At 43.9% G+C, this 27,041-nt stretch overlaps 1 protein-coding gene across 1 annotated transcript; it reads right to left on the bottom strand.

Annotated features, from left to right (window-relative positions):
• Positions 1–22: 22 nt before the first annotated feature.
• Positions 23–25,988, bottom strand: siah2l (seven in absentia homolog 2 (Drosophila)-like). The gene is made up of 3 exons (XM_086308163.1): positions 25,400–25,988; positions 3,876–4,055; positions 23–3,285 (listed from the first exon to the last, which is right to left on the bottom strand). The coding sequence occupies exons 1-3, from the start codon at positions 25,844–25,846 to the stop codon at positions 2,914–2,916; spliced, it is 999 nt and encodes a 332-aa protein (XP_086164289.1). The 5' UTR covers positions 25,847–25,988; the 3' UTR covers positions 23–2,913.
• Between the last annotated feature and the right edge of the window lie 1,053 nt (positions 25,989–27,041).

Here is a 27,041-nt window from a genome sequence, read left to right as displayed (position 1 = left end):
AAGGAGGAATAGCAACATGAAGGTCAGCGTAAACAAACCTGTTTATTACAGAAACATCACAAACTGAGCTTTACAACAGAAACATCACCGTGAGCGTAGAAAACGTACTCTGGAAATCTCAAACAGCAGCACAAATACGTGTGAAAACAAAGAGTGGGAGGAATAAATCTTTAGAAAATAGACTGTCCCTTTAGCTTCATTTACAATATCTCAAAATATTTCATGGAAAGTCGGCGTGAAAGTGATTATTGTTGAGTGTGTCTGTGGACACGAGCGTCCCGGGTTGTGGACCTCCCTGTGCGTCCTCATGCTTCATTTCCAAGGCTGTTAAAACTGAGTCTGATTCTTTGTTGGCATTCAGAGGCTGGAAAACCCTCATTCAAATATGAACACATGATGGAGGCTCAAGACTTTTGCACTGTGTGTGTGTGTGTGTGTGTGTGTGTGTGTGTGTGTGTGTGTGTGTGTGTGTGTGTGTGTGTGTGTGTGTCTCAGCATTTTTCTTATGGTGCCATAAAACTTCTTTGCTATGTGGAAGTAAACGTGCTTTCATCCGAAGAGTAAAAAGGTTTCTTCGTCACTCCAACACTGGGAGAATGTTTCCTGCTCTCATTGTTTGTGATCAAAGATTCACATCAAACTGCAGCGAGCACTTTGAACTTTGAAAAATCACAAAATGATCCGCAAACGGAAAAACGGGACCCTGAAACCGGGACACTCGTGTCGAGGTAACCACACCTGGAGACAAAGAGACAGCAGTGTTTGCTCTGTGTTTCTACTGTGTGCACATACAGCAGTCATATTAGAATAAGCCTTTTTCCTGCCCACTCTGGAAATGTGGGATGTGACAAGTTTTATGACAAATAAGCTCAAATTTGCAGTTTTCTGTTCACGACCCACCAGTCAAGCATAACACACCACAGAAACACGATAATCATCGAGCAGGTACGAAGGAGCCGGGTGTGTTTTTCTACAAGCACAGAAATCTAATGACTACAGCTCAAAAGCAGAAGTCAGCCAATCAGAATAAGACGTAACTCTGAATCATACAAAGCTACTCTCTAAAGAAAATCCAGAGCTGGATGAGACACTTGGATGAATGATGGGAAGAAATCGGCTTATTTTGGACTTTTCTTCATCTTCATGAACACAGAGGAAACGCCGCTGAGCTCGGAGGGCTTTGCGGTTCAGTTACAGACATGTCTGTGGTCAGAGGTATCTTTCTGGTCAGTTGCTATGACGGTTTCACGAGAAGGAATTTAGTTTTTAAAACCCACATTTCCACATAAATACACGAGTTTGTGTCGGTCGTGTCTCTGTGGCGTTGAGCAGACGAGCAGCTCTCCGTTCTTCTGAACACATCGTTGCGTTTTTCTGTTTCCCAGAAGCAGCACATCAGCACCAAGGCCCCTTTAGAAAGCGGGTGAATGGGAGGAGGTGGTTAGCGGTAGAAAAGTAAGGCGCTGGCGGCTAAACGGACTGCAGGAGGAGGGACGGGAGGATTATTCCTCCATTTTACTGCTTTTATCAGAGATTAAAGAAAGTCTGAGGATTAACTGAGCACAGCTCAGGTCAAAGGCCGACCTCCAGTCAGAGACCCGCCATCAGTCACCATCTGCAGCTGCAGGGATCTGAACCGGCAACCTCTCAGTCAGAATGTTGGTGTTCACATTACTCTGCTTTACCTGAACTGCTGGCAGCCTTCTTCCACCAGCTGACTCCAGGTCTGTGGAGCTTTTTCACAGTATTTGTTTTTTATGAACACAGACGGATTAACCTGCAGATCATTTTCTATACGTGCATATTAAAAACACAGCTGACAGCCCGACCCACGGCCCTTTCTTTACTGAGTTTATCAAAAAGGTTTAAAAAACTGTGAGGAAACAGCCAATGAGAATGAGAATGACAGTTTTTAATTTACTGACACGTGACAAAGAAAACTAACGACTCAGACAAACATTTTCCTCGGATTAAAAGTGTCTAATTCCTCATTTTGCTTTAAATTCCAGTCTTAAAATGACATTTATCCTCTTTCATACTAAAACGTTACAGCAGAAATAAACATGTTCACATGCCTCACCTCTATGGACATGTAGATAGTTTTCACCAACTCCTTCAGTGCACAGAGATTATTGAAATAAGTCAAATTCACCTTGAATAATATTTCCTGAATATTTTTGGTCTGTTGGCAACAAGGTTAGACTCATTTTCCGCTCTGTCCTATAATCACTGGATGATTTCTTTGTTATATGTGATACTAAAGCAAATATCTTTACATTCTCCACTTCCTTTCAACAAAAAAGCCAAAACAATAAATAATCTGCACATTAACCAATAAAGAAGCCACGGCTGAACTCTGCATGTTCAGAATCTCTCTGTAAACAGCTAATCAGACGTGAACGTTATCAGAGCGTTTCCTGAACCATTAACTGTGAATGTCGTAACAGTCGTGGTGTATTTGGCCTCTGCTGGTGAAGAACGTAAACTCAGTCTGATAGCACCAGAACTGCAGAGCAGAATATTGTGAACACGCCGGCCTGACAGGAAGCCGATTAACCCGACGCAGGAAGAGGGAGCCGCTTCGGCAGAGAGAAGTGTTTGTTTCCACCAATGAGGACCGAGTCCTCGGGAGTTTAATCTCTAACCAGGCCAGACGTCCTGGCTGCGGTCGAACCAGCAGATCCGACCGTTCCTCCATCGAGGAGTGTTGGAGGCTCGAGGTGACGCCCTCGTTTCCAGACAGGTAACCAAAGGACATTCTGCCCCACGTCCATCGTTAGCTGACCACAGAGGTCAAAGGGCTGCTGCTGACTGTTTGAGCCGACTCCTCGAACAACTCCAACTGAGGCTGTCAGCAGGTGCACTCTGCACCTCCTTAACTCCTCCCTCGGCAGGAGGCTCCCCTCGGCTCCGTCAGCACATGGAGATGGTGACGTTGATCCCCAGGTTACCATTGTCAGCGAACAGATGGGCGATGGAGGTGTCGAAGACCAGGCAGTCACTGTTCATGATGGCGGCGGCCACGCCATCGTGGATGGAGCGCGGCGTGGCCTCCCAGGTGAGCCGGCGCCGGTTGCCGTTTAGCTCCAGGCGATAAGCGAAGTTTTCGGCCTGCTTACGGGTGCCGATGAGCAGCACGACAGCAAAGAACTGCTGGTGACCTTCATACTTCTCCTGCTTCTCCAGCACCAGCATGAAGTGGTGGCTGAAACATGACTGCATCATCACCCAGTCGACGGCGCCCGGCAGATTGATGTCCGTCGCCAGGAAAACGATGTCCTCCCCCTGCAGCACGGAAACAAGTACCGATTAGGAAGAACTCAACGTTTTCACACTTCACACCTGAAATCATGAGGAAAACAAGCTGAAGAACCAAGAAGTGCTGTGGTGTCAGAGACGTGAGCAGAAAAGGTGAAACGTTCACTTACACGAACGTCACACAGTTAAGAACACTTGTGATCCCGTTTCTACACAGTGCCGTGTTTCTCTGTTTCGCTGCTGAGGATTCCTTAATAATTTACATTGTTTGTCTCAGCAGCTTGTAGACCTGATGTGTAGGATGTCCTGAAATCTCTCCTAGCTGCGTTCCAACTACATCCTGCATGTTCAGTTGGTGAGTAGTTAAATCTGCTGGTTACTTCAAACGGCGCTTTTGTTTGATTCAGAGGTTCCACTGATACTGAATGCAGGGCCTTACACTGGTTAACGGTTGGAACGCTGACATGACAGCTCGACATTCATTGTGGATGCATTGTGTTAAAGCCCCAAAGTGCAGAAACAGTCAGAAGGACAGGCTGCAAACAAAGATGGTTCCCACTTTGCCCGTGTTTCTACCCCATACTGTGTGTCTGTAGAATCAAAGTTTGGATCTTGACCTGCAGCGTGGTGATGGACTTGTGAGCGTGCATGAGGTGAGGCATGACGGCCTCCAGTGAGCCATGCCACTTGCAGGTGGCTCCTGGGCACGGGCAGGTGTACGGCCTGAACTCGCACACCTCCTCGTGATCGGGCTTCTCGCTGTGGTGAAGAGACAGCGGGCAGCCGGCTGACGAATACTGCAGGGAGGACACACAACACAGTTAGAGGCACGCTCGACCTGAAACATCAGCTGCTGAAGGAAAGTCGCATCTCACATGAATATTACATCAAGGAAATTGACCCTTTTCTCTCACCGACAATCTACTTGAACTAATGTGGAAGTGCTTTAAACTTGCATTCTTTTCAATGTTGTAACATGACGGGGAAAATGACCCTTGGCCATGACCGGTGTTACCGCTTTGATGAGTTCATGGACTCACTCAGATCATACTTAATAAAAGTCCATTAAGAGTCAAAGACTGGTTATGCTCACTGGCTAACGTACAGTTTTTCTGCCATCGTATGGTTTCTTGTTGAGATCCGGCCCTCGCCATCCAGGTTCAGCGTAAACACTCATCTTGAGGAAGTAACAACATTTATACTTTCTACAGTTAAAACTACGCTGTGTGCTTAAAACAGAATAAACACAGAAAAGTTGTAATATTTTTAGTCATTGTTAGTTTGGTTCGTTTTAAAAACTAAACTGAAACATTATTATGTTAGTCCAGGTCCAACACAAACCACTTTTCATTTCAACGGTTCATTGATGCTTCTGTACTGATGTTTTGCCATTTCCACATTTTTCCTCCTGATAAATGTCTGAACTGTTGCCTCGGCTCAGAGGACATTAAATGAGGAGTAATTTAAATTTTCTGGATGAATTAAGAAGCTGGGATATAAAGACAGCCGATGGCTGCTGCCTTTATGCAGACAGGAGTGCGTTACTGTAATGGCTGCAGCTGTCTCCTTCATTTTCTGAAACGCTGAAGGTCACAGCGGTGAGACTCTCCCTCCCTCATCCCGTTTCATCTCCAACAACAGACTGACTACAGACAGACGGAGCTTATAGCGGGGCATGAAGGGGGGGGAGTGATGAGGAAGGCAGTAAATGAGGTATGAAAACAGCGAGGCGGTGAGGAGCTCAGGGAGACGGGAAGGCTCTCGGGGGAAGCGGACGATGTCGTTAGCGATGCTGTTTGAACATCGCCCCCTGGTTTCGGCGTGCTGGGAGAGCATCCATAAACATGAGGGGAGACACATCCAGACAAGAACGGCGTGTTCAGAAGATGACTGCTGATTGGGTGGTTTGACACCGGAACACCACACAGTACACGCTCTGCACCCAGCTGTCACAGCACATCATCGAGATATGGATCCATTATTTATACATCAAATATATGCAGGAGAGTAGCTTTGAACAGAAAACAGGATCCCAGATGCAGAACGGACATCTGTGCCATGTCTCTGATGTTCAATGTCATATCTTTCCCAGTCTTACTAACGCGGTGCTGGAATGGGGCAGACATGTGCCCCGAAGATTTTTAAACTTCAGGAAGCACGTCTCAGGTCTCATTGGCCACTTTGTTCAGCTAAAGCATGATCTCATTTTAAGATTCTTCAAACTTAGAAGAACTATGGAAAAAGGTCTCAAAGTCTTGGAGATAGTCCACTCTTCTTAAGCTCAACTTCTACATCGGTGTAGCCTACACAAGGTTCAACTGTGGCACTTACATTACATTCATACTATACATTAGTCAGTTCAAACTGATCCATTCTGCCGATCAAGGTGAAAAATGGTGACAGAAGCAGCTGGAAATGTGAGGAAATAATCACAGTAATTGTGGGCTGTGCCAACATGACATTAGCTGTACTAAGAGTGCAAGTCAGGTTATGGAGTAAGCTCTGCGTAAGGGTTTCAGGATATGGTAAATGGCCTGTATTTATATAGCGCTTTACACATCCAGTCATCCACCCATTCACACACACAGTCACACACTGGTGATGGCAGCTACATTGTAGCCACAGCCACCCTGGGGCGCACTGACAGAGGCGAGGCTGCCGGACACTGGCGCCACCGGGCCCTCTGACCACCACCAGTAGGCAACGGGTGAAGTGTCTTGCCCGAGGACACAACGACCGAGACTGTCCAAGCCGGGGCTCGAACCGGCAGCCTTCTGATTACAAGGCGAACTCCCAACTCTTGAGCCACGATCGCCACCAGGATACTCCGTAGACTCAACACAAAAGTACAAAGTAAAGTATGACTGAGTGTTTCTCTAGGACTTAAGAACCATCAGTACGTTCACACCAAACACAAAGTTTTTCTTGAACTTTATGTTCTGCTCCTCCTCTTCCCATCAGCTGGGCAATTTTTCTGTGTCCATCATGAATGAATATGTTCACACAAGCAAGAACTGGTCTGTTTTTCAGGGACTTTGGTTTTTAGCAGAGATGGCACGATACCACTTTTTCATGTCCGATACCGATATGAATCTGATATAGTGTGTTTTTAATATCTTGCTGCATTTTGTATAAGTTCATACTCAAGTTTTAAAAAACAAAACATTAAAGCTATTCTGTTATACCTGTATGTAAAAAAAAAAAAAACTTTGGGTGTAAGATTCAGATAATTATTTATTAAAAGCTCGACATGACAGAATAAGAAAGAAAAGTATGTCTTTGTGCCCCCCTTTCCCTGTTCATGCCCTATCGGCCCCCCTGGCTAAACTTTGCTAGATCCGCCCCTGCACAGTTACATCAGCAGTAGAAAAAGATCCTCGAGTAGAAAGTAATATTAAATAAATTCTAACAACAGCTGATCAAGCTTAAACGTGCAGCTGTTGTTCAGCCGCTGGTTTCCTCTTTCTGGTGCAAAGTGGGCCAAAAACAAAGAAGAGAGACGGACTCGCGACAGAAAAGCCGATCAGCTGATCGTTAAGCAGTTTCATGATTGAAGTAGCAGCAAGAAGAGGCAGTCGCTCCATATATCGCTTGTTAAGCTTAACGCTGGAATGCTTTACAAACACTCAGAGATGAACTTACACACTTGCTTTACTTCTCTGGGATCACTTCCTCGGAGATGAAATGCTGGTTTGGTAGCGACGCTCCGAATGCTCAACCAGGTCCCGCATGCCACAGCCGCTCTATCACGTGACCACACTGCTCCGACGTGCTACGGTTATGAGCCGAGTTACGCCATGTCACAAGTTTTGTGAGGTGCTTTGATGATATTTAATGGATCGGATTACATTTTTTATTTTTCTCCGATATCCGATCCAGTAATTTAGGTCAGTATCGGACCGATACGTGATATCGGATTGGTCCGTCTCTAGTTTTTAGTAGAGATGGACCGATCCGATATTACGTATCGGTATCGGTCCGATACTGACCTAAATTACTGGATCGGATATCGGAGAAAAATAAAAAATGTAATCCGATCCATTAAATATCATCAAAGCACCTCACAAAACTTGTGACATGGCGTAACTCGGCTCATAACCGTAGCACGTCGGAGCAGTGTGGTCACGTGATAGAGCGGCTGTGGCATGCGGGACCTGGTTGAGCATTCGGAGCGTCGCTACCAAACCAGCATTTCATCTCCGAGGAAGTGATCCCAGAGAAGTAAAGCAAGTGTGTAAGTCCATCTCTGAATGTTTGTAAAGCATTCCTGCGTTAAGCTTAACAAGCGATATATGGAGCGACTGCCTCTCCGGCTGCTACTTCAATCGTGAAACTGCTTAACGATCAGCTGATCGGCTTTTCTGTCGCGAGTCCGTCTCTCTTCTTTATTTTTGGCCCACTTTGCACCAGAAAGAGGAAACCAGCGGCTGAACAACAGCAGCACGTTTATGCTTGATCAGCTGTTGTTAGAATGTATTTATTATTACTTTCTACTCCAGGATCTTTTTCTACGTAGCTGATGTAACTGTGCAGGGGCGGATCTAGCAAAGTTTAGCCAGGGGGGCCGATACGGCATGAACAGGGAAAAGGGGGCACAAAGACACACTTTTCTTTCTTATTCTCATTTAAAATGTCTAGCTTTTAATAAATAATTATCTGACACCCAAAGTTTTAATTTGATGTAAAAGGAATAGAAGTCCATTACTGTATATAGTAACTATTAAGTCTAATATATATACCCTAGTAAGCTATAGTACTTTTTCCTTTGGGAAGGTACCATCTGTGCAGTCTGCAATTTTGTTGAAGAAAGATGTTGAATCTATTTAATATTTCTTGAAAAATTATTGATTTCTGTGCATTTTTTTTTCACACTGCATCAAATTAAGGTTGATTACGTTGATTAAGCATCATGAGGTGGAGCGTGAGGGGTGGTTCCCTATTTTTTATTTATTTATTTTTGTTGTTGCTGGGAGTTGGAACCCTATTACTTAGGTTGCTTAATATTTACGCTAAGTACTCTTTAAAATACCAGAATAGGGAGGATGGTGTAGGTCTAAGTTTATTAGATTGATCAGTATTGCTGAACTATGAAATATTTTTTTTGTATACAGGTATAACAGAATAGCTTTAGTGTAGTTGTTGTTTTAAACTTGAGTATGAACTTGCAGACTTGCAAATTGCAGCAAGATATTTAAAAAACAGTTTTGTTGATTAAAAAACACTATATCGAATTCATATCGGTATCGGCAGATATCCAAATTTATGATATCGGTATCGGTATCGGACATAAAAAAGTGGTATCGTGCCATCTCTAGTTTTTAGTTCCTTCCTCAGTCTCTAGACTTCATTTAGACTCCTGCAGCAAATCTAAATCCAACTCGCGCATTAACCACAAAACCCTTTTAACTCCCACACAGCAACGTTTCACGCCATCCAAGTTGCCGTGGTATGTGTCGGCCTAATGTGTAGTCAGATGCACATCAGGTTATGTAAAAGGTTTTAGGTTAGGGTTAAACTGGGGTTCTGGTTATGGTGTAAGCCATAAACCCGACGCAGAAGTACAATTCAAGTTTAGGAGTAACTGATATTTAGTGTCGGAGTTCCATCCATCCTTTTTTTCCCGCTTATCTGGGGCCAGGTCACCGGGGCAGCGGTCCAAGCAGGGAAGCCTCCTCCAGCGAGTCCTGGCTCTGCCTGACAGTCGATTTAGAAATTAGCTAATTTTTCTAACAGTCGTTAAAACTCTTGTTAAGTTATGAGTCACGCACAGCTCAGAGCTGGAGGTCAAGGAGGAATGCAGAGCAACCGGTGAATTAACAGCTTCACGTTCACGCTTTGCTACATTGGGAATGAGGTGGGTTGAGTTTGGCGTGGGGAGTTTCAAGCTTGTTTTGGATCTCTGGTCCTCGAGTGGAGCAGGTCTGCTGTGGCTGAGAGAGCTGAGAAAATGAAACGGACCAAACTCACAGTTCTGATCATGTTGTCCTCAGTGTCAGTGACACGCCAAACACCAGCATTCCCACTGATTCAATGCAACTGGTGTAAATGCAAAAGAAAAAAAAGCTTCTGAAGCTTTGCTGTTCTTGAAGGATGGGGAGCAGGTCGTTACCCTCAGGACGCTCAGAGAACTCTTTGGTGATAAAGTGGAACATATTTAGCCTCCTGAGCTTCAGCCGCTACAGTCTCCACCCAACGAAACATTCTCACGCCAAACAAGACGCTGTGATTTCTGCTAATGTGTGCTTATAATACAGTGAGGATAAAATGTCTGACAGCAGATCTGCCTTTGTTGAAGCTCATTATTGAGGCATTCTGGCCAGTGTAGTAATCATTTAAGCTGTAAAGCATCACTCTGCTGCCTAAACACAATAAACAAACCTCAAACACGCTCTGTTAATAAAATAGGATATAACCGGTTTTGGCTAAGCCTGAAGAACTGCTGTCAAAGACTGAGCGTTATCTCAGTCGGCAGCACGATAAGTAGATTAACGTCTGGAAGGCGACTGCTGGAGAGGGTCTGGCTGTCAGGATGGATAAGGAGCACACCTACACATCTGCAGGAGGAGAAAACAGGATGATCATCCATTTATTCACTAATGTATAACACGAACCACTTCCTGTTTGTGTTAACACAGATCTGGTGAAACACTTGTCTACTACAACAGGCAGCACAACCTGCTGCGAGGTCAGGAGACAGCATCAGACTCATGACCAGGAGTCCAGTTCAAGCCTGTGAGGACTAGAGCTCCTCTTTCCAGTAACCGATGACTAACCAGCAAACTGACAGTTTCACTCAGTTTCTCAACTAAGTCCAGGCTTTAAACAAAAGCTCTCAATGAAATGAGACTTTTCAGACAAATTCAACCAGATCTGGCTCGTTAGCTTCCTTCAGACTCCCATTTCTGAGAGACAATCTGCGTAACGTAGTTTGAATTTTCCCCCCAACTGAAGGTTATACTGAAGCCTCCTATGGATGTTTCTGGGGTATCCAGGTTACCTGGATCTAAACTGAGAGCAGATGATAAATTAACCAGTGATAAACTTAAATATGCTATGATGGGTTGACCAGTTGGCGAAGAATACGCCGACTAGCCACTTCCTGTGGGTAACACTATTACAGCATCCCATTTGTTCATAGAGCTTTTAGTAACTTGAGAGTTTGGGTGTATGGATGTCATCTCAATGCAACCCCACCAAAGAGACAGTTCAACTCTAGAGACAATCGATAACCAAGGGACACAAAATAGCCTCGACAGCATTAATGATCAGAATAATGTAGCAGGCATGAAGCCACTGCAGGCGAAGTCCTCGATCGCTGCTCAGCAGGAGCTTTACTCAGTGATTAAATATTTACGATCTGCGGGTCAAAACACAGCAGCGGCTTCCTGGAAAGGGCAGCAGACACAAAGGCCACATTAACCGACTTCTATTCATTAAAGCAAACTGCTGGTTCAGATGTAACAAGCGCAGCTCTCTGAATTATTAACTTGTAAGCTAATTTATAAACTTACATGAGTTGTTCTTCATTTGTCCTGGGTTTAGATTATTTATTTGGAATGATTACTTAGTTGAAATTGTGATTTATTAACTACAACCTATAAAAAATAAAATAAAAATTGTAATATGAATATTCATCTGTTGTCCAAAACCCAGAAAACATGTCCACCACCTTCTGAAGCCAAAACGCAGATATCAGCAGAACTAGGGCTGCTCGATTATGGCAAAAATGATAATCACGTTTATTTTCACTGAAATTGAGATCTCGATTATTTGACGATATTTATTTAACAATAACAATGTGTTGGATAATGACTTTAAAGATTGTCAAAAAATAATATAAAATAGTGTGCAAATACTGATAACAGTGCAAATGTTTGCAATATAAAAAATAAATGAAAAATGAGTTCTGACTCCGCGAGCCCATAATGTTTCCACACCACTGAAGTTTTTTTTACCTCTCTTTTCAACCAACAGCAGTCACTCTCCTCTCCAAATAACTTCTGCTTAGCTTTCCGAACTCCCTCGGGTCCTCTTAATCAGCGGTCCCCAACCCCCGGGCCTCGGACCGGTACCGGTCCGAGAGTCGTTTGGTATGAGAGAGTTGAGGCTCAAGTGTGAAATGTATAGTTTTCAGGGTTTTTATCGGTTTTCAGCGTTATTTTGTTATTGTTTTTATCGTTTACTCGGTTTTCCTGGGTCTTTTCACGTGTGTTATGAATAAATCTTCTCTTTTTTTGGTACCGGTACTAGTTTTATTTTGTTGTATTTATCCGCGACACCTTAAAGGCCGGTCTGTGAAAATATTGCTGGGCATAAACCGGCCCGTGGCGCAAAAAAGGTTGGAGACCGCTGCTCTTAATTGTTGTGACACGTGTTCGAAATGCAGAGAGGTGCGCTTGATTTGCCACACGGAGCAGCGCGAGAGTAAACCACGAGGGAGGGGCTAATAATCGGCTCAGTCATTTTTAATGATCGTTGAAAGCCCAGATCGTAATCGTGATTAAAATTCGATTAATTGAGCAGCCCTAAGCAGAACTAAAAAGAACGACCTGATTTCCATGATCAATTTTCAGGACTCGATTTAGAACAGGTCAGAACATTTTGTCACTTTGTGCCAAACACACAGCAGGCAGGAATCCTCTTATCCAGATTGCTTTAGCAGAGGATTTAGAACAAAACCTGTGCAGCGTCTCATCAGGACTCCGACGGCACAACCTGCTGTCAGGAAACACCTCGCAGTCCTGACCAACACAGGCTGAACATCTCTGCATTAGTCTGCTGTGAATCTGATGAATCAACATCTGTCATGTACAGGAAAACCAAAACTGTAGAGTAAACTGTTGAATTTAAAAGCATGACAGTACTGAGAGTTACGGGCAAACCAAATGTATGCAGGGTTTTCTCACAGAGGAAGCATGGATGATGAAAAACCTGTTGGTCGAAGCACAAACCCCGTGGAACACCACGGACAACTTGTGTGTGAAGCAGATAAATAGATGTGATTCAAACCAGCACATTTCCTTTAAAGCCAACATGTGCTCAGGTAGCTGCGGTGAAAAGCTGCACTGTAAATATAAGTGTCTCATTATGTTCGATGAATTTCATCTTTGAGGTCTTAAAGTATTTTTTTTTTATTTGCTGAGTCATGTTTTGATTATGAGTCAGCCATAAAAGAGAAAACCAGCTCTGTGCAGCCGAGGTATCAAACTCCACCCTCGACCATCAAGGCTGGTTTTTAGGGTAGCTAAATCTTCACATCCATTAACCTCATTTCATCATCGATCTCAGTCAAACTTACTGGACCCATTTGTTCCTAATAAAAACCCGACTGCAGAGGAGGGAGGTTTCTTTACCCCCAACTCGTTTAGCAGCACGTCTCGCTCAGCCTCTCTGATCCTTTCAGCCTGATTGGTATTGATCGTGCTGGGCTCAGCTGAGTGCTTTCCTGGCTGTGCTGCTGCTTCAGCCGGCGCAGATCTGATGAATCTGTTCTGTTGGGATTGGTGAGACGATGAAGGGCGCTGTGGTTCAGGATAATGGTTTTGGTATTCCTGCCGGCTGTTCACCACCTGCCTGAGGATGCTGTTTGTGATTACAGACACATATGTGCACAGTGAACGGCATCTGAATACGAGCTGGGACTCTGGTTCGCTTAACCAACTCTGGATTTGTCATTTGCCTCACAAAGGTGGCTTTTGTCTCTCCATTTCAACAAAGCCTATTTTTAGACCCCTTTATTCTTTTTTATTTTTAGTCATCTCTTCAAGGAGCCTGACAAGCTTATCAAACTCTGCACATATCTTAGAAGTTATGAAAATGTGTATACCTCAGTGATTATCTCTATGAGAGATGCAGCCACATCCTAAGACATTGATAAAGCCTCCTAAAGCAGTCATGCTCAAACATTGTAAACCCACAGCACACCTGCAGTCAAGAAGAGACCCTTTCACCTTATTATTAGACTAAGACATACGCCATAGCACCTTTGCTCTACCGACACTTCTCACAGCCGCAACTTTGCAGTAAGCTAAAGCACATCAACTAACCTCCATTGCCTTATCAGATACTTTCAGACAGTCTTCCTGCCTCTGGTTGAAAGAAGTGTTTCTTTAGTTCACTTGCGGTTTAGATTTAGTCGAATGAAGCAGTTGGTCTGTAGGCCGATGTAACCGCCAGTACGCTGCAGAATCAGATGATGCTCGTGGTCTTTTCAAGACCTTGTGAGGAAAAAACGATGCGACTGGTATGGTATTAGCTCTGACATGAAAAGGTGCACCTCTGCAGATGCGTTAATTGCCAAAGACATATTCAACTGATGTTGCAGCGAGGCCCCAGTCCTTTGGATGAACACCAGCTTCACCCTTTGCATTGCAGCTGGTATTTCCCGCTTATACTCTGCGACCATGATCAGTGAAGCAACACATGAACTGGACCTCACAGTTCAAGGCGGAAAGACGCAAGACTGCAACAAAAAGGACGACCAACGCTACAGGATCCAACCACCGAGCGAGGAAATTCATGCAGACGCAGCTCAGCGATACCAGCGAGAACTGTTGCAATCCGGCTTCACGTGCAGCACAACTTTACAGTAAGCTTTTAAAAAGCTCTGGTGTACACGACAGTCCATAAGCTCAGTGTTGGTTCATTCCCTACTTTGTTTAGTGTAACAAACGCTCGCTCAGAGGACATTGTTCAGATTTTGTCTCTAGTATAGTCAGATGTTTACGACGTGAAAGACACATGGACACGCATCACTGCAACTTGTAGATCGAGCTTCTCTTTCAGCCATCTTGCCTCAAACTGAACTACGTGAGGTGCGTTTGATTCATAACAAGACTCAACAAACGTTTCAAGGAAGTGTAAAGTTTTTGTGCTCTTTAAAACATGACACATGTTACATTATGTTATGGAGTTCCACAGGGTTCAGTGCTAGGACCAATTCTGTTTACATTATACATGCTTCCCTTAGGCAGCATCATTAGAAGACATAGCATACATTTACACTGCTATGCAGATGACACCCAGCTCTATCTGTCCATGAAGCCAGATAACACACACCAATGAGTTAGACTGCAGGAATGTCTTAAAGACATAAAGACCTGGATGGCCGCTAACTTTCTGCTTCTTAATTCAGATCAAACTGAGGTTATTGTACTCGGCCCTGAAAAGCTTAGAAATATGGTATCTAAGCAGATTCTTACTCTGGATGGCATTACCTTGGCCTCCAGTAACACTGTGAGGAACCTTGGAGTCATTTTTGACCAGGACATGTCCTTCAACGCACATATTAAACAAATATGTAAGACTGCTTTCTTCCATTTGTGCAACATCTCTAAAGTTAGAAATATCCTGTCTCAGAGTGACGCTGAAAAACTAGTTCATGCATTTATTACTTCCAGGCTGGACGACTGTAATTCATTATTATCAGGAAGTCCTAAAAACTCCCTGAAAAGCCTTCAGCTAATCCAAAATGCTGCAGCAAGAGTCCTGACAGGGACTAGAAAGAGAGCAGATTTCTCCTGTTTTGGCTTCCTGTTAAATCCAGAATTCAAAATCCTGCTCCTCACATACAAGGTCTTAAATAATCAGGCCCCATCTTATCTTAATGACCTTGTAGTACCATATCACCCTATTAGAGCACTTCGCTCTCGCTCTGCAGGCCTACTTGTTGTTCCTAGAGTATTTAAAAGTAGAATGGGAGGGAGAGCCTTCAGTTTTCAGGCCCCTCTTCTGTGGAACCAGCTTCCAGTTTGGATTCAGGAGACAGACACTATCTCTACTTTCAAGATTAGGCTTCAAACTTTCCTTTTTGCTAAAGCATATAGTTAGGGCTGGACCAGGTGACCCTGAATCCTCCCTTAGTTATGCTGCAATAGACGTAGGCTGCCGGGGGATTCCCATGATGCATTGAGTTTTTCTTTTCCAGTCACCTTTCTCACTCACTATATATTAACAGACCTCTCTGTATTGAATCATATCTGTTATTAACCTCTGTCTCTCTTCCACAGCATGTCTTTATCCTGTCTTCCTTCTCTCACCCCAACCAATCACAGCAGATGGCCCCGCCCCTCCCTGAGCCTGGTTATGTCGGAGGTTTCTTCCTGTTTAAAGGGAGATTTTCCTTCCCACTGTCGCCAAAGTGCTGCTCATAGGGGGTCATATGATTGTTGAGTTTTTCTCTGTATCTATTATTGTGCGATCTACTGTACGATATGAAGCGCCTTGAGGCGACCGCTGTTGTGATTTGGCGCTGTATAAATAAAATTGAATTGAATTATGTCTGGGCATCCATAAACAAAATGTGATGATGTGTTTTAAAATTAAAATAAACTGAAAATCTGTCTTGACGCAGCCGTACGTTAAAGCTCGCCAGCATCATTCAGGACTCACCTGACTGCCCGGCAGGGGTTTGGTGCGTCCGACAGGTCGACGGGCTCTGTCCCTGACCTCTGACCCATGCTGCTGCTGCTGTACGGTGTTAGCAGTCAGCCCTGCAGCACTAGCTGAACCAACCCCATGGCGGTGATGCCAGCCCAGAAGGCAGCGCCAGTGAGCCAACTCTCTGAGCAGAGGTAGGCAGGAGGCTGGGCACAGCATCGGCACAGGCTAGAGCTGCAACAATTTTACTGATTAGTCGACTCTAGTAACTGTTTTTGATCTTTTCAGCTCATATTTCCAGGTTTCTTTGGTCTTCTGTGAAAGACAAGTGAGTATTTTCTGGTTCTGTTGGGTGGACAAAACAAGACATTTGAACTCATCACTATGGACAATGACGAAAGCTGACTCCTGCTGAAGCCGACAGCTCACCAGCATAAAAGTCTCTCACTCTTTTAAACACTACAAGTCAGAATCAAAACTTTAGTTAAAGTTTTTCTGCACATGCTCCATGTGTGCAATTCCTTTCTTTGAAATTTGTCCTGGAAACTCAGAGGCTCCAACTCTAAATTTAACTTTGATTTCTCAAGTCTTTTGTCCCTTTGGGCTCACCATACTGAACCAGACAAAACAAGCAGCAGCTGTTCAGACAGACTGCAGAGCCACGTGGAGATCATATAGCAGAGTGATCAGAAGTTCACAGGAGGACAGAGACCGGACGAGCGTCTGACCATGTTTGGTTTCTGTTTAACTCACCAAGTCAGACGATTGGCCTCAGTCTGCTTTAGTGTGAGCTCTCAGATTTACTGCAGAGTCTTGAAAACAAACACAATGAGTTTGGTTTGAATACATGCTTACAGTACAGGAGCACCTTTATAGTCACACCAAGTATCCAAAACCATAGTAAAGCTATTAATCAGTACATTTTCTAACAGAATGGTGCGTTTAGAAAAAAAAAAAAAAAGACCTCTTCTGTTTTCATGATCAACTTCAAAGGACCATGAAATAAAACCAAGCTGATGGGTTCAAACATCTTGCTTATTCTTCTCAGTAAAAGATTTCAAAGTATGAAACAAAGAACACACATTAATTATCAACAACGTTGATAAATGAAACAACCTCATGTTAGTTGGATTAAATAATGGGGACATTTTTTTTATACAAATATTTTTCTAATTGTCCACAAATCTCATGTTCAGACTCAAACCCTCACCTGTGACTGTAAAGTGTGCTTCAGCATCCTTTGGTTTGGGAGGCTGCTTCCATGGTTTTGTTCTCACTGTGAGGAATCTGTGTGGAAACCGGCGCCTGAGCAGCGTTAGCCTTCACCGCACGCACCATGTGAGTTTATAGAGCCATATTGCTATTTAAAATAAAAATCTGAGTGATTTTCAGTGATGATGGCTGTTTTTGTTGTGATTTATCAAAGAACAAAAAGAAATGACATGGTCTGTGAATATAAGGCCAGATACACATCAGCCACTGCCAGCAGTAAATTAGCAAAAATCACAGCGACAGGCCGGCTATAGCGATGCTGCTGATCTCGATAGACTATAGAAATAAACACATACAAAGAGCCTGCTGCAGAAACACTTTAGGTCTTTATTGCTAACTGCATTAAGTTTCCTGACAGGTGGACGATGAGACAGGTGCTAGCTGCTGCTAGGCTTCACCTCAGCTAACTGCAGAATCCTTGGACTGGATCTCTGTGCTGTGTGAGTCTATTTGAGCATTTTTAATGCAATGATCCAATAACAGGCCCGTGTGAGGCTAATTCTACTAGATATGGTAGCAAGTAACAATAGTTATATTGTTACTTGCTACAGTTATTTGATATTATATTTTGCACTATCCTACTGTATACTTGTATTCTATTGTACATATTGTATATCTTATTCCTCTGCTGCATTGAGCATGTGTATGACAAAAGAATTTCCCTCGGGATAAATAAAGTTCTTCTTATCTTAAATTCTACAGTATCTGAGCATTAATTAGCAGGTATCCTGTGTCTGTGAGGCACCATTACAGCCAGGCTAGCTAACGTTAGTTGCTAACGTAACACCCTGTTGTCCAAATACAGTCCAACATGGCAGCAGCCAAAACACCAACACCGAGACCAACAAACCAACACTCTTTCTTTTTATATTAGAGTCAGTTAGGCACCGTTTTCATTTACTGAAAACTCTTCATACACTTTTAAATTTATAACTTTTTTAATGTTTTTGTGGTGAAATCGTAGCACACTGTGACTCAAAACACAGGTTTAGTGTTTAGTTTGAGAGGGTATGAACAGGAGCTTTGTTGGCAGAAAGAATAAAATGTTTTATATTATTTTAAATTATTAAATAAAAGAACTTGTAAATATTTTAAAATAAAAATGTTTGCTGTCCAACGTCACACGTCAGCTACCCCCCAATTTGTTTAAGCAGCGCCACCCTGTGGTTCAGTGTGAATGTTTATTCTAATTGTTAATTAATCTGCCAATTATTTTCACGTTTCATCGTCTGGGTTTAAACTGCCCAAAGACACTCAGTGATTTTACAGCATTTTTGAATGAAGCGTTTTCTTTGCTGCAGTGATTAACACATTCACTGTGCACGCCAGTTTGAGACCCGGACACAAATACAAGATCCGGGTCACGAGAGTACTCCGAGTGCTGGTCCCAAGTCCGGATCAAGTGGAGGAAGATCCAAACCAAAACATGTGGGGGCCATTTAAGAAACACCGGAGCAGCCAAAAGAGACTTACGTGCTCGCCGTTTTCCATCTAATGTAGATGAAATTGATTCAGTTTAGTTTTATTTATGTTTTATTTATTATTATATGCCGATTCACACTAACAGCCACCTCAGTGTAACGCTTAATTCAACTGTTTTTGCTGTAAATTTGTTTTTTTAAATCTGTGAAAACACCGAGCCTCCGAGTCAAACCACAAATGCTGTACAAACAACATAAAACAGTGAAACGTCTCTAACATGGGAGGAAGTAGAAATAGAAATATTTTTCATTGGCTTTTTTTGGCTTGAAGAGCAACAAGCAGTAACACAATCGACAATCAAATACTCATTGTTGCTGCTTCACTGTACACATTTATTATCATTTTAATTAATGAGGAAATTAACTGGCAGATTAATCAATCAGACCCACAGCTGCACCACCAACATGAATCAGGTAATCATTACTTTGACAAACAAAAACATTTTCATACGTTGTTCTGATCAACAGCATTCGTCTCCAGTTCAGGCGGTAAAACATCAACATCGGTTCAAACCAACCTGATGACTCAAATCAATCGATAATCGATCGGTAAACGTACCAGAACCTGTCGGATCAAACAGACGCAGCCGTAATGCAGCTGAACCTCGCTCGCCCGCTCTCTCTCTCCTGCTGCAGCAGCAGAAAAGAAAACACGGGCAGCTGTTTTCTTCTTCTGTGGTGACGAAAAAACAAAACACGCAGGGCCTAAACACACGCACACACTGAGTGTGAGCTGTGTGGCGTCCGTCTGACTGACCGGCGGTGAATAACACCGACACACACTCGATCACTGTTTCTGGTTTTTAGTGAATGTCTCTCGGAGCTCTCCCTCTCACTGTCTGAGCAGCAGAAAAACGTGCGTCCTCCAACCGACACTGAGACACTGCAGCGTGTGCGCGCACACAACACACGCGCACACACACACAGTGGGGGCGGGGAAACATGAGAGAGAGAGAGAATAAGAGGGGAGTATCGCTTAACCGAGTGCCATCCTCCTCCTCCAAGCATCTGTCAGCACTGCTCTGCATGCACAGTGTGTGTGTGTGTGTGTGTGTGTGTGTGTGTGTGTGTGTGTGTGTGTGTGTGTGTGAGAGACCAAACACAGGACCTCTGTCTTCACTCTTTTGTTTTGTTGTGAATATAGAAATAAAATAATTTCTATTCAATTTTATTTCTTTTGCAACATATTGGTAAAAAGGGTAAATGGCCTGTATTTGTATAGCGCTTTACACATGCAGTCATCCACCCATTCACACACTGGTGACAGTGTGTGACCAATACAACAACAATTTCCTCAAGGTGCTTTATACTGTGAGGTAAAGACCTTACAGTAATACAAAGAAAGTAGAGATAGTGTCTGTCTCCTGAATCCAAACTGGAAGCTGGTTCCACAGAAGAGGGGCCTGAAAACTGAATCCCCATGAATCACAGTCGTCCAGCCTGGAAGTAATAAATGCATGAACTAGTTTTTCAGCGTCACTCTGAGACAGGATATTTCTAACTTTAGAGATGTTGCGCAAATGGAAGAAAGCAGTCTTACATATTTGTTTAATATGTGCGTTGAAGGACATGTCCTGGTCAAAAATGACTCCAAGGTTCCTCACAGTGTTACTGGAGGCCAAGGTAATGCCATCCAGAGTAAGAATCTGATTAGATATCATATTTCTAAGCTTTTCAGGGCCGAGTACAATAACCTCAGTTTGATCTGAATTAAGAAGCAGAAAGTTAGCGGCCATCCAGGTCTTTATGTCTTTAAGACATTCCTGCAGTTTAACTCATTGGTGTGTGTTATCTGGCTTCATGGACAGATAGAGCTGGGTGTCATCTGCATAGCAGTGTAAATGTATAATGTAAACAGACTTGGTCCTAGCAAAAATCCACGACACTTCAGGCAAAACCTGACTGATTTTATTATTTGATGTGCCTGAAGTCTGTTCCTGGTGTCTGCCTCCTCACTGACAGCTCTTTAAAACAAATTCAATGCAAAATGCTGTTTGCTGGATTCACATCCACAAAGAAAACCACTACAAAGCGCTGATTCACTCCTGACATCTGTAATCATTCTGAATACAAAGCCTTCTCAGATTTGTTCATCTTGCACCACTGTCAGATCAACTGTAGAAGCTTTAAAAACATGAAAATTAAAGCTTTTTTCCAAAAGTCTATAAAAATGTCCATGTGCCAGTAAAACTGACCTGACAGGTTTCAGGTAGGACGGTAAAATTATTGCCAAGATTAAATAACGTCTACATCATCACACCATCTTGTTTTCAGCAGCACAAAAGCTCTGCATCAAAGCGCAGAGCAAACGTCAGAGTGCTGATATACTGGCTCACACTAAACGTAAAGCCTCAAAGACACACAGTAAAGATTGATGTTTATGCCTCAGTTTAGATTGTGTATTTATCTTGTTGTATTTCAAGGAGTTACACAGAACTTCCTCCTGTTTGTCCAACGACTGAATGTTGCCAAATACGTTCTTCACACACAACCACCTCCTGGAGAAATCAGGAGCTTACCTCCTACCAGTCACCAGTAAAAATGAGGGAAATATATTTAATGGCAGCTGGCATCCTTGTACACGCAGTGCTGCCATCTTCTGTCACAGTCCGTTATTACACTCTTAAATCCTGCTACTTATTCCTGCGTCTTTTGTGATCTTACAAAGCTTCAAACGACGCGTCGACTATTAAATCAGTCGTCGACGATTTTGATAGTCGACGTAATCGTGGCAGCCCTATTTGAAAACCATGGCACACAGTATATCAGCAGAAATGTGCATGACTAGCTTGACAGTTGATCCTTGCTGCTCTCTGCAGTTGCTTAAATACAATAAAGTTCCTACTCATCAAACCAGTGTTTTAGTATTTTGTAATAAAGCTACTGTGTTAGTGTACAGTGTTAATACTGGGACTGATCGATCTGCTTGTGTACTCACAAGCGCGGCGCAAATTTTGGGTTCTTCGCTCTAGTTAGCGTTGACGCAGCGCATGCCACATCCGATTTGTAAAGACAACTTACTGCTAAAGAGAGACAGACGGCAAAGTGGGCAGTACATCCTCAGTTTAACATTAACTCGTTGCTGCAGCACTAAAGTGATCCCACATCTGAAAAAGCATGCGGGGCTGCTCGTGTGTTGAATTTATGGCAGTGAGGTGCAGGCCTTATCATTTGCTGCAGGAGTTCAGAATCATCGTTATTGTGGCAGTGTACATTCCTCCTGACGCTAATGCTAAGGAGGCGCTATGGGAGCTGTACGAGGCCTTCAGGGACCTGCAATCTCTCCACCCCGAGGGCTTTTTCATTATCGCTGGGGACTTCAACCAAGCAAACCAAGGACATCAAGCTCAAAGAAAGTCAGTGATCTCTTTGCCTGGTCAGGAGATTCTCAGCGAATGTGGCGGGACATCCAAACACCTCTCAACCAGACGCAGTTAACACATTCGATGCCAGGTTTGGGACTCAAAACAATGAGCCAGCATGGAAAACCAGCCCCTCGCCAGACAACCAAGTGCTGTCCCTGTCCACGGCCCGAGTGAAAGGACTCTCGCTAAAGTCAACCCACACAAAGCTGCTGGACCAGATAATATACCCGAACGTGTGCTCAGAGCCTGTGCTGACCAGCTGACCGATGTCCTAGGACAGCGGTCTCCAACCTTTTTTGCGCCACGGACCGGTTTATGCCCGACATTATTTTCACGGACCGGCCTTTAAGGTGTCGCGGATAAATACAACAAAATGAAACTAGTACCGGTACCGAAAAAAAGAAGATTTATTCATAACACACGTGAAAAGACCCAGGAAAACAGAGTAAACGATAAAAACGATAACAAAATAACGCTGAAACCGATAAAAACCCTGAAAACCAGACATTTCACACCTGAGCCTCAACTCTCGTGGCCCGGTACCAAACGACCCACGGACCGGTACCGGTCGAAGGCCCGGGGGTTGGGGACCGCTGTCCTAGCAGACGTCATCAACATGTCCCTGAGCCAAGCTGTTGTGCCACAGTGCTTTAACCCCCCCCAATCAGACCTGTGCCAAAGACAGCTACAGCCTCGGAGCTCAAATACTACTGCCCAGAAGCACTTACTCCAATCATCACAAAGTGCTTCGAGCAACTAGTCCTGAGTTACATCAAGAAGCAGCTCCCCCCCAAACTGGACCCACTACAGTTTGCATATCACGATCAATGGGTGATGCGATCTCATTGGCACTCTGCCTAGCTCTATCACACCTGGATCAACGCAACGCCCACATAAGAATGCTGTTCACTGATTTCAGCTCAGCATTCAACACCATCATCCCCCAACAGCTGATCAGCAAGCTGGACCTGCTCGGACTCAACACCTCCACCTGCAAATGGATCCTGGACATTCTCACTGATAGACAGTACAGGTTGGAAATATAAGATCCAACACCATCACACTGAGCATAGACGCCCTCCACCCCCCAGGGATGTGTGCTGAGCCCACTAATCACGCTGCTGACCCACGACTGCACCTCCAGCTCCAACACAATCCAAATGATCAAGTCTCCAGATGACACCCCAGTGGTGGGACTCATCAGGGACGATGATGATGCTGCATACAGAGAGGATGTGCAACGGCACTTTGGTGCAAGGACAATAATCTATGTCTCAATGTTGACTTTAGGAAGACCAAGGCTGTCCATCTCCAGCTCAGCATTGCTGGTGTCGCAGTAGAGAGTGAAGAGCACCAGATTCTTCAGTGTTTGCATCACAGAGGACCAGCAACACCAAATCGGTGACAAAAAGAGCTCAGCAGCGACTGCACTTCCTGAGACGACTAAGGAAGGTTTTGCCTCCCCAAACCCATCCTTAACACCTTCCACAGAGGCACCATGGAGAGCATCCTAACCAGCGGCATCACAGTCTGGTATGGAAACTGCCACAGTCTGACTGCAGAGCACATTATTGGCAGCTCTGTACCCAGACTACAGGATGTTTACACCTCATGCTGCTATTCAGAAAGCCAATAGCATCACTGTCACGACTTAGCTAACATAAACTAATGTTAGTCTGTTAGCCACAACCAGCCAACCAACCACATGACGTCACATTCTGTACGGACAGAAGATGGCACCAAACATCTTTTTAAAACTTTAAGCACTTATTTCTTAAATCCGGCTTCACAGACAGTGTAATATATGTCAGGTGTGAGAGCAGGACTTAGTGGTGTAAATCAGCCATTATATGTAGAGTTTCATGTCCTCTCTACCTCATCAAGGCTGCAGTTCTTCCTCCTACTGTAGAGAACTGCTCAGTAAATATTGGGTCCTACGTAGAATTTTCGGGCTTTTCAAAACACAAACCTCCCCTGAAAAAACCCAAAACATCTGTGACCAAATGATTTGTATGGCTGACATCTACACCAGCCTGCAGACACTTACCAAGAAGCATTAGACGAGGAAGATCATCACAACAGAAACAAAAAACATATTTTAACAGCAACAGTGAAACAAATGAGCATGAGCCTGCTGTCTGCAGGAGGTATAACGACACAACATGATTACAGGGCAGCAGGACGTGTACGAGTGGTGAGGAGATTCTCGTGGGTTGAAATCTAAATGATGACGAAACGCTCGTCGACCAGCCAAATTTTATGCATGATCTTCACTTACAGCTTCAATAAACTCAAATTAAGCTGAATTTAATGTTTTCTCCCCTAAACTCTTGGGGACATATTCTGTTGAGGTCACATGCACTGCATGAAAACACCACCAGAGGGCAGTCTGTCCTGTAACCAGCCTGCTGAGCTGAGCGAGCTGTGAAACATCTACTTTCAGTTTGTATCAAGTCTTTCTGTACTATGCAGGTTGGAAACTGTGTCCATATCAGACCTCCTCTTCCTCCTCAGGGTCAGAGTCAGGACTCAGTTTTCAGCCGCCGACACACAATTCAACTTTAATGTGCGTGTAATGGAACCAGAGCCGCCGCTCCAATCAGTCGACACGCTGCGAGGCCAAAGGTATGTGGACAGCTGCACACTTGTTGGACATGTTATTTAAAACCTGGTCACGATTCTCACTCTACAGTCACTTTGGTATGCAGGAGATTAAAACACCAGTCATCCATTTTTATCTGCAGGTTTTAGACAAACAGAGGAAACAATCAGCAGAGTGACGAGTCCTGATTAATCAGTGGACTCATCACTGCTGGCTGAACTATGTTTATTACAGTTACTGAACTAAACACAGACTCTGGACTTTCCTGGTTGTATTACTCTGACAGAGTATTAGGGCCACATAAAGAAAATAAAAATCATTGATATTTTTGAGAATAAAACCAAATGATATTGCGAATGTGTACTTTAAAATGTGTTTTAGTTCCTTTAGGACATGAACACAGTGCAGTGGGAGGCATAAGGACACTGAAAAGAAAGGAAAGACCAATCAAACAAAAGAACAAACACACAATCGTGGAAGCGTTGGCCAAATTTGTACAAAATGAAATGGCAATGAACAAATGCCAGGATATCGATGATTACACCTGCAACAAAGAGGATGGATGTTATCACAAGATATGATAGGAAGATGTTTCAAAGCAAACAAATCCTCTACAAAATAACTAATTTGACTTTTTTCTTGAGATTTTGGTTTTATTCTCAAATTGATCAATCATATTTTTTCTTAATGTCGTCCTAATACTCTTTCTATATTACATAATGAACTCTGTGACATGACTTTCCTTCACTGATTGCACGCAGTGAACTAAGCAGTGATGCTTCAACGTCCGATTATTACTACAGGCAGTGAACTCAGCACGGAAAAAAAAAAAAAAATCCCAATTTTCTGGAGTAACCTTTGACCTTTAACTCCGTTGACTGTCTGTCAGACGTTTTCCTGGAAAATCAATCGAAATTCTAGTTTGGCTCTGATGACGTCACGTGACAGGTGTGCGTGGAGGAAGTTGTGCACAAACTGAAGTGAAGAGAGTTGTGATGTAGTGTGTGAGTATCAGCTGGGCCGGTTTGTGTCTGTGGGTCTACCTTGCAGGGGAACGGCAGTGTGGAGGCCACCTTCTCCATGGCCAGGTTCCGGATGCTCGGGGTGAGCGGGCCTCGGCAGGTCGGGCAGCAGCTCAGCTTCTGACGACACTGGTTACAGACCAGGTGACCCGCCTGGCACTGCAGGATAGGCGGCAGGACGTAGTCGAAGCATACCGGGCACTCGAATAGCGCCGTGAGCTCCGAGGATTGTCCGACGAGGCCGGTAGCCGGCATGGACACGGTGGAGGAAGGGGGAGCAGACCCCGACCCGGCCACGGAGCTAACGCCGGCGGCCGCTGCGGCAACAGAGGCGCCTGCCGCTCCCCCGTGCTTCCCTCCGCCTGCTTTCCCGGCCCCGAGTCCCCCACCTCCGGCTGAAGATGGACGACTCATAGCTTCCAGCTGCGGTCCCGTTCCTGAGAGCTGCCGAACAGGCGGTACCGTCATCTACTGTTTACTACCGGACGTCCCTCGAGGCCCCCGGAGACACAACATGGCGGCTGCTAGTTTGTATCGCCTGTCGGCTCCTGCCATTGGCCGCTACGTCAAAGATTGACAAGCCGCTCGGCCAATCAGAGAGTGGAGTCGTGTTCGGCTTGAAAGCAAAAGAAAAACAAACAGCGTCGCATAAAAGAACAAATATATACAATAGAACAGGAGAGAATATTGGAAACTTATTTAATTATAAGTATTAAAAAAATGAATGAAGTGAGAATTTAATGTTTTTCTCTTCTTTGCTTTTTGTTGTTGTTTTATTCTTTTTGTAACTGAGCAAAACACTTTTTTGTGGGATTTTTTTCCCCCTAAAATGATGAATCATGATAATTAAGCACCTCAGCGTGGTCGGAAACGGCTTTTGTGTCGGTCCTAGCAGAGCTGACCTGTTGTAGCCGCGCTGGGCTGCTCCTGCTTGGTGGCCAAAGTGACAGTCTCCTGTTTGCTGCAAACTTTTGTGAGTTTCATAATCTTCTACAAAGTTAAACAACTACGGAAACAGTTGTAATAAATTAAGAATTAACAGAACTCAAGCACGAGCAGTTTCCTTCATCCCTGAAAACCCACCACCCAATATTTATGCTTCTTTTTGTAAATGAATGACTCAATTACACCAAAAAGGGTTTAATTTAGAAGTTTACGCTCCCTGCTCAAATCACCTGAAACTCGCTGATGCCCTCTGCTGGATGTTAGACTGACACGACCGCCTTCTTTGCCCTCATTATCTTCAAATCCAGCGGATGTTAATAAACGGAGACACAAAAGCTCTCAGATGAGCTTCAGATGTTCCTTCCTCTGTGTTCATGTCACAGCAGACCGTGCAGGTCACATTAGGCTCGGGACTTGTTTCATTAAAGCTGCTGCACACGTTTCAGTGTCAGCATGTTGTTTGTGGAGTGGAGCAACAAAGACAAACCAGATGTGTGGATGTGTTTGAATTTATAGAAACCAAATCTGAATTTATTCTCACTTCAATAAGCAGTGACTCCACCGAAGGTAAAACAAACAAACAAACAAACAAACAAACCCTGAAACTGTATAAAGGACGAAAGAAAGAAAAACTTTTCATATTTATTTCCCCAAATGAGCGACTTTAGAACAACAGTTGAAATCTTAGCAAACAAGATGGTGAGAAAAGTATAAAAAT

The sequence above is a fragment of the Aulonocara sp. 'chitande type north' Nkhata Bay genome, linkage group LG10 (assembly GCF_057382095.1).
Source record: "Aulonocara sp. 'chitande type north' Nkhata Bay isolate Kocher_YH1m ecotype deep benthic linkage group LG10, A_spYH_male_GT1.1, whole genome shotgun sequence".
NCBI lineage: Eukaryota > Metazoa > Chordata > Actinopteri > Cichliformes > Cichlidae > Aulonocara > Aulonocara sp. 'chitande type north' Nkhata Bay.
This window is presented reverse-complemented; position numbering and strand designations above follow the sequence as displayed.

Excerpts from the sequence above, each read along its gene's own strand:
- siah2l (XM_086308163.1), bottom strand. The coding sequence starts at position 25,846 with ATGACGGTACCGCCTGTTCGGCAGCTCTCAGGAACGGGACCGCAGCTG. Across the intron at positions 4,056-25,399 it reads CACTGCCGTTCCCCTGCAAG|TATTCGTCAGCCGGCTGCCC; the intron begins GTAGACCCACAG and ends TCCTCCCTGCAG. Across the intron at positions 3,286-3,875 it reads AGTCCATCACCACGCTGCAG|GGGGAGGACATCGTTTTCCT; the intron begins GTCAAGATCCAA and ends TCCGTGCTGCAG.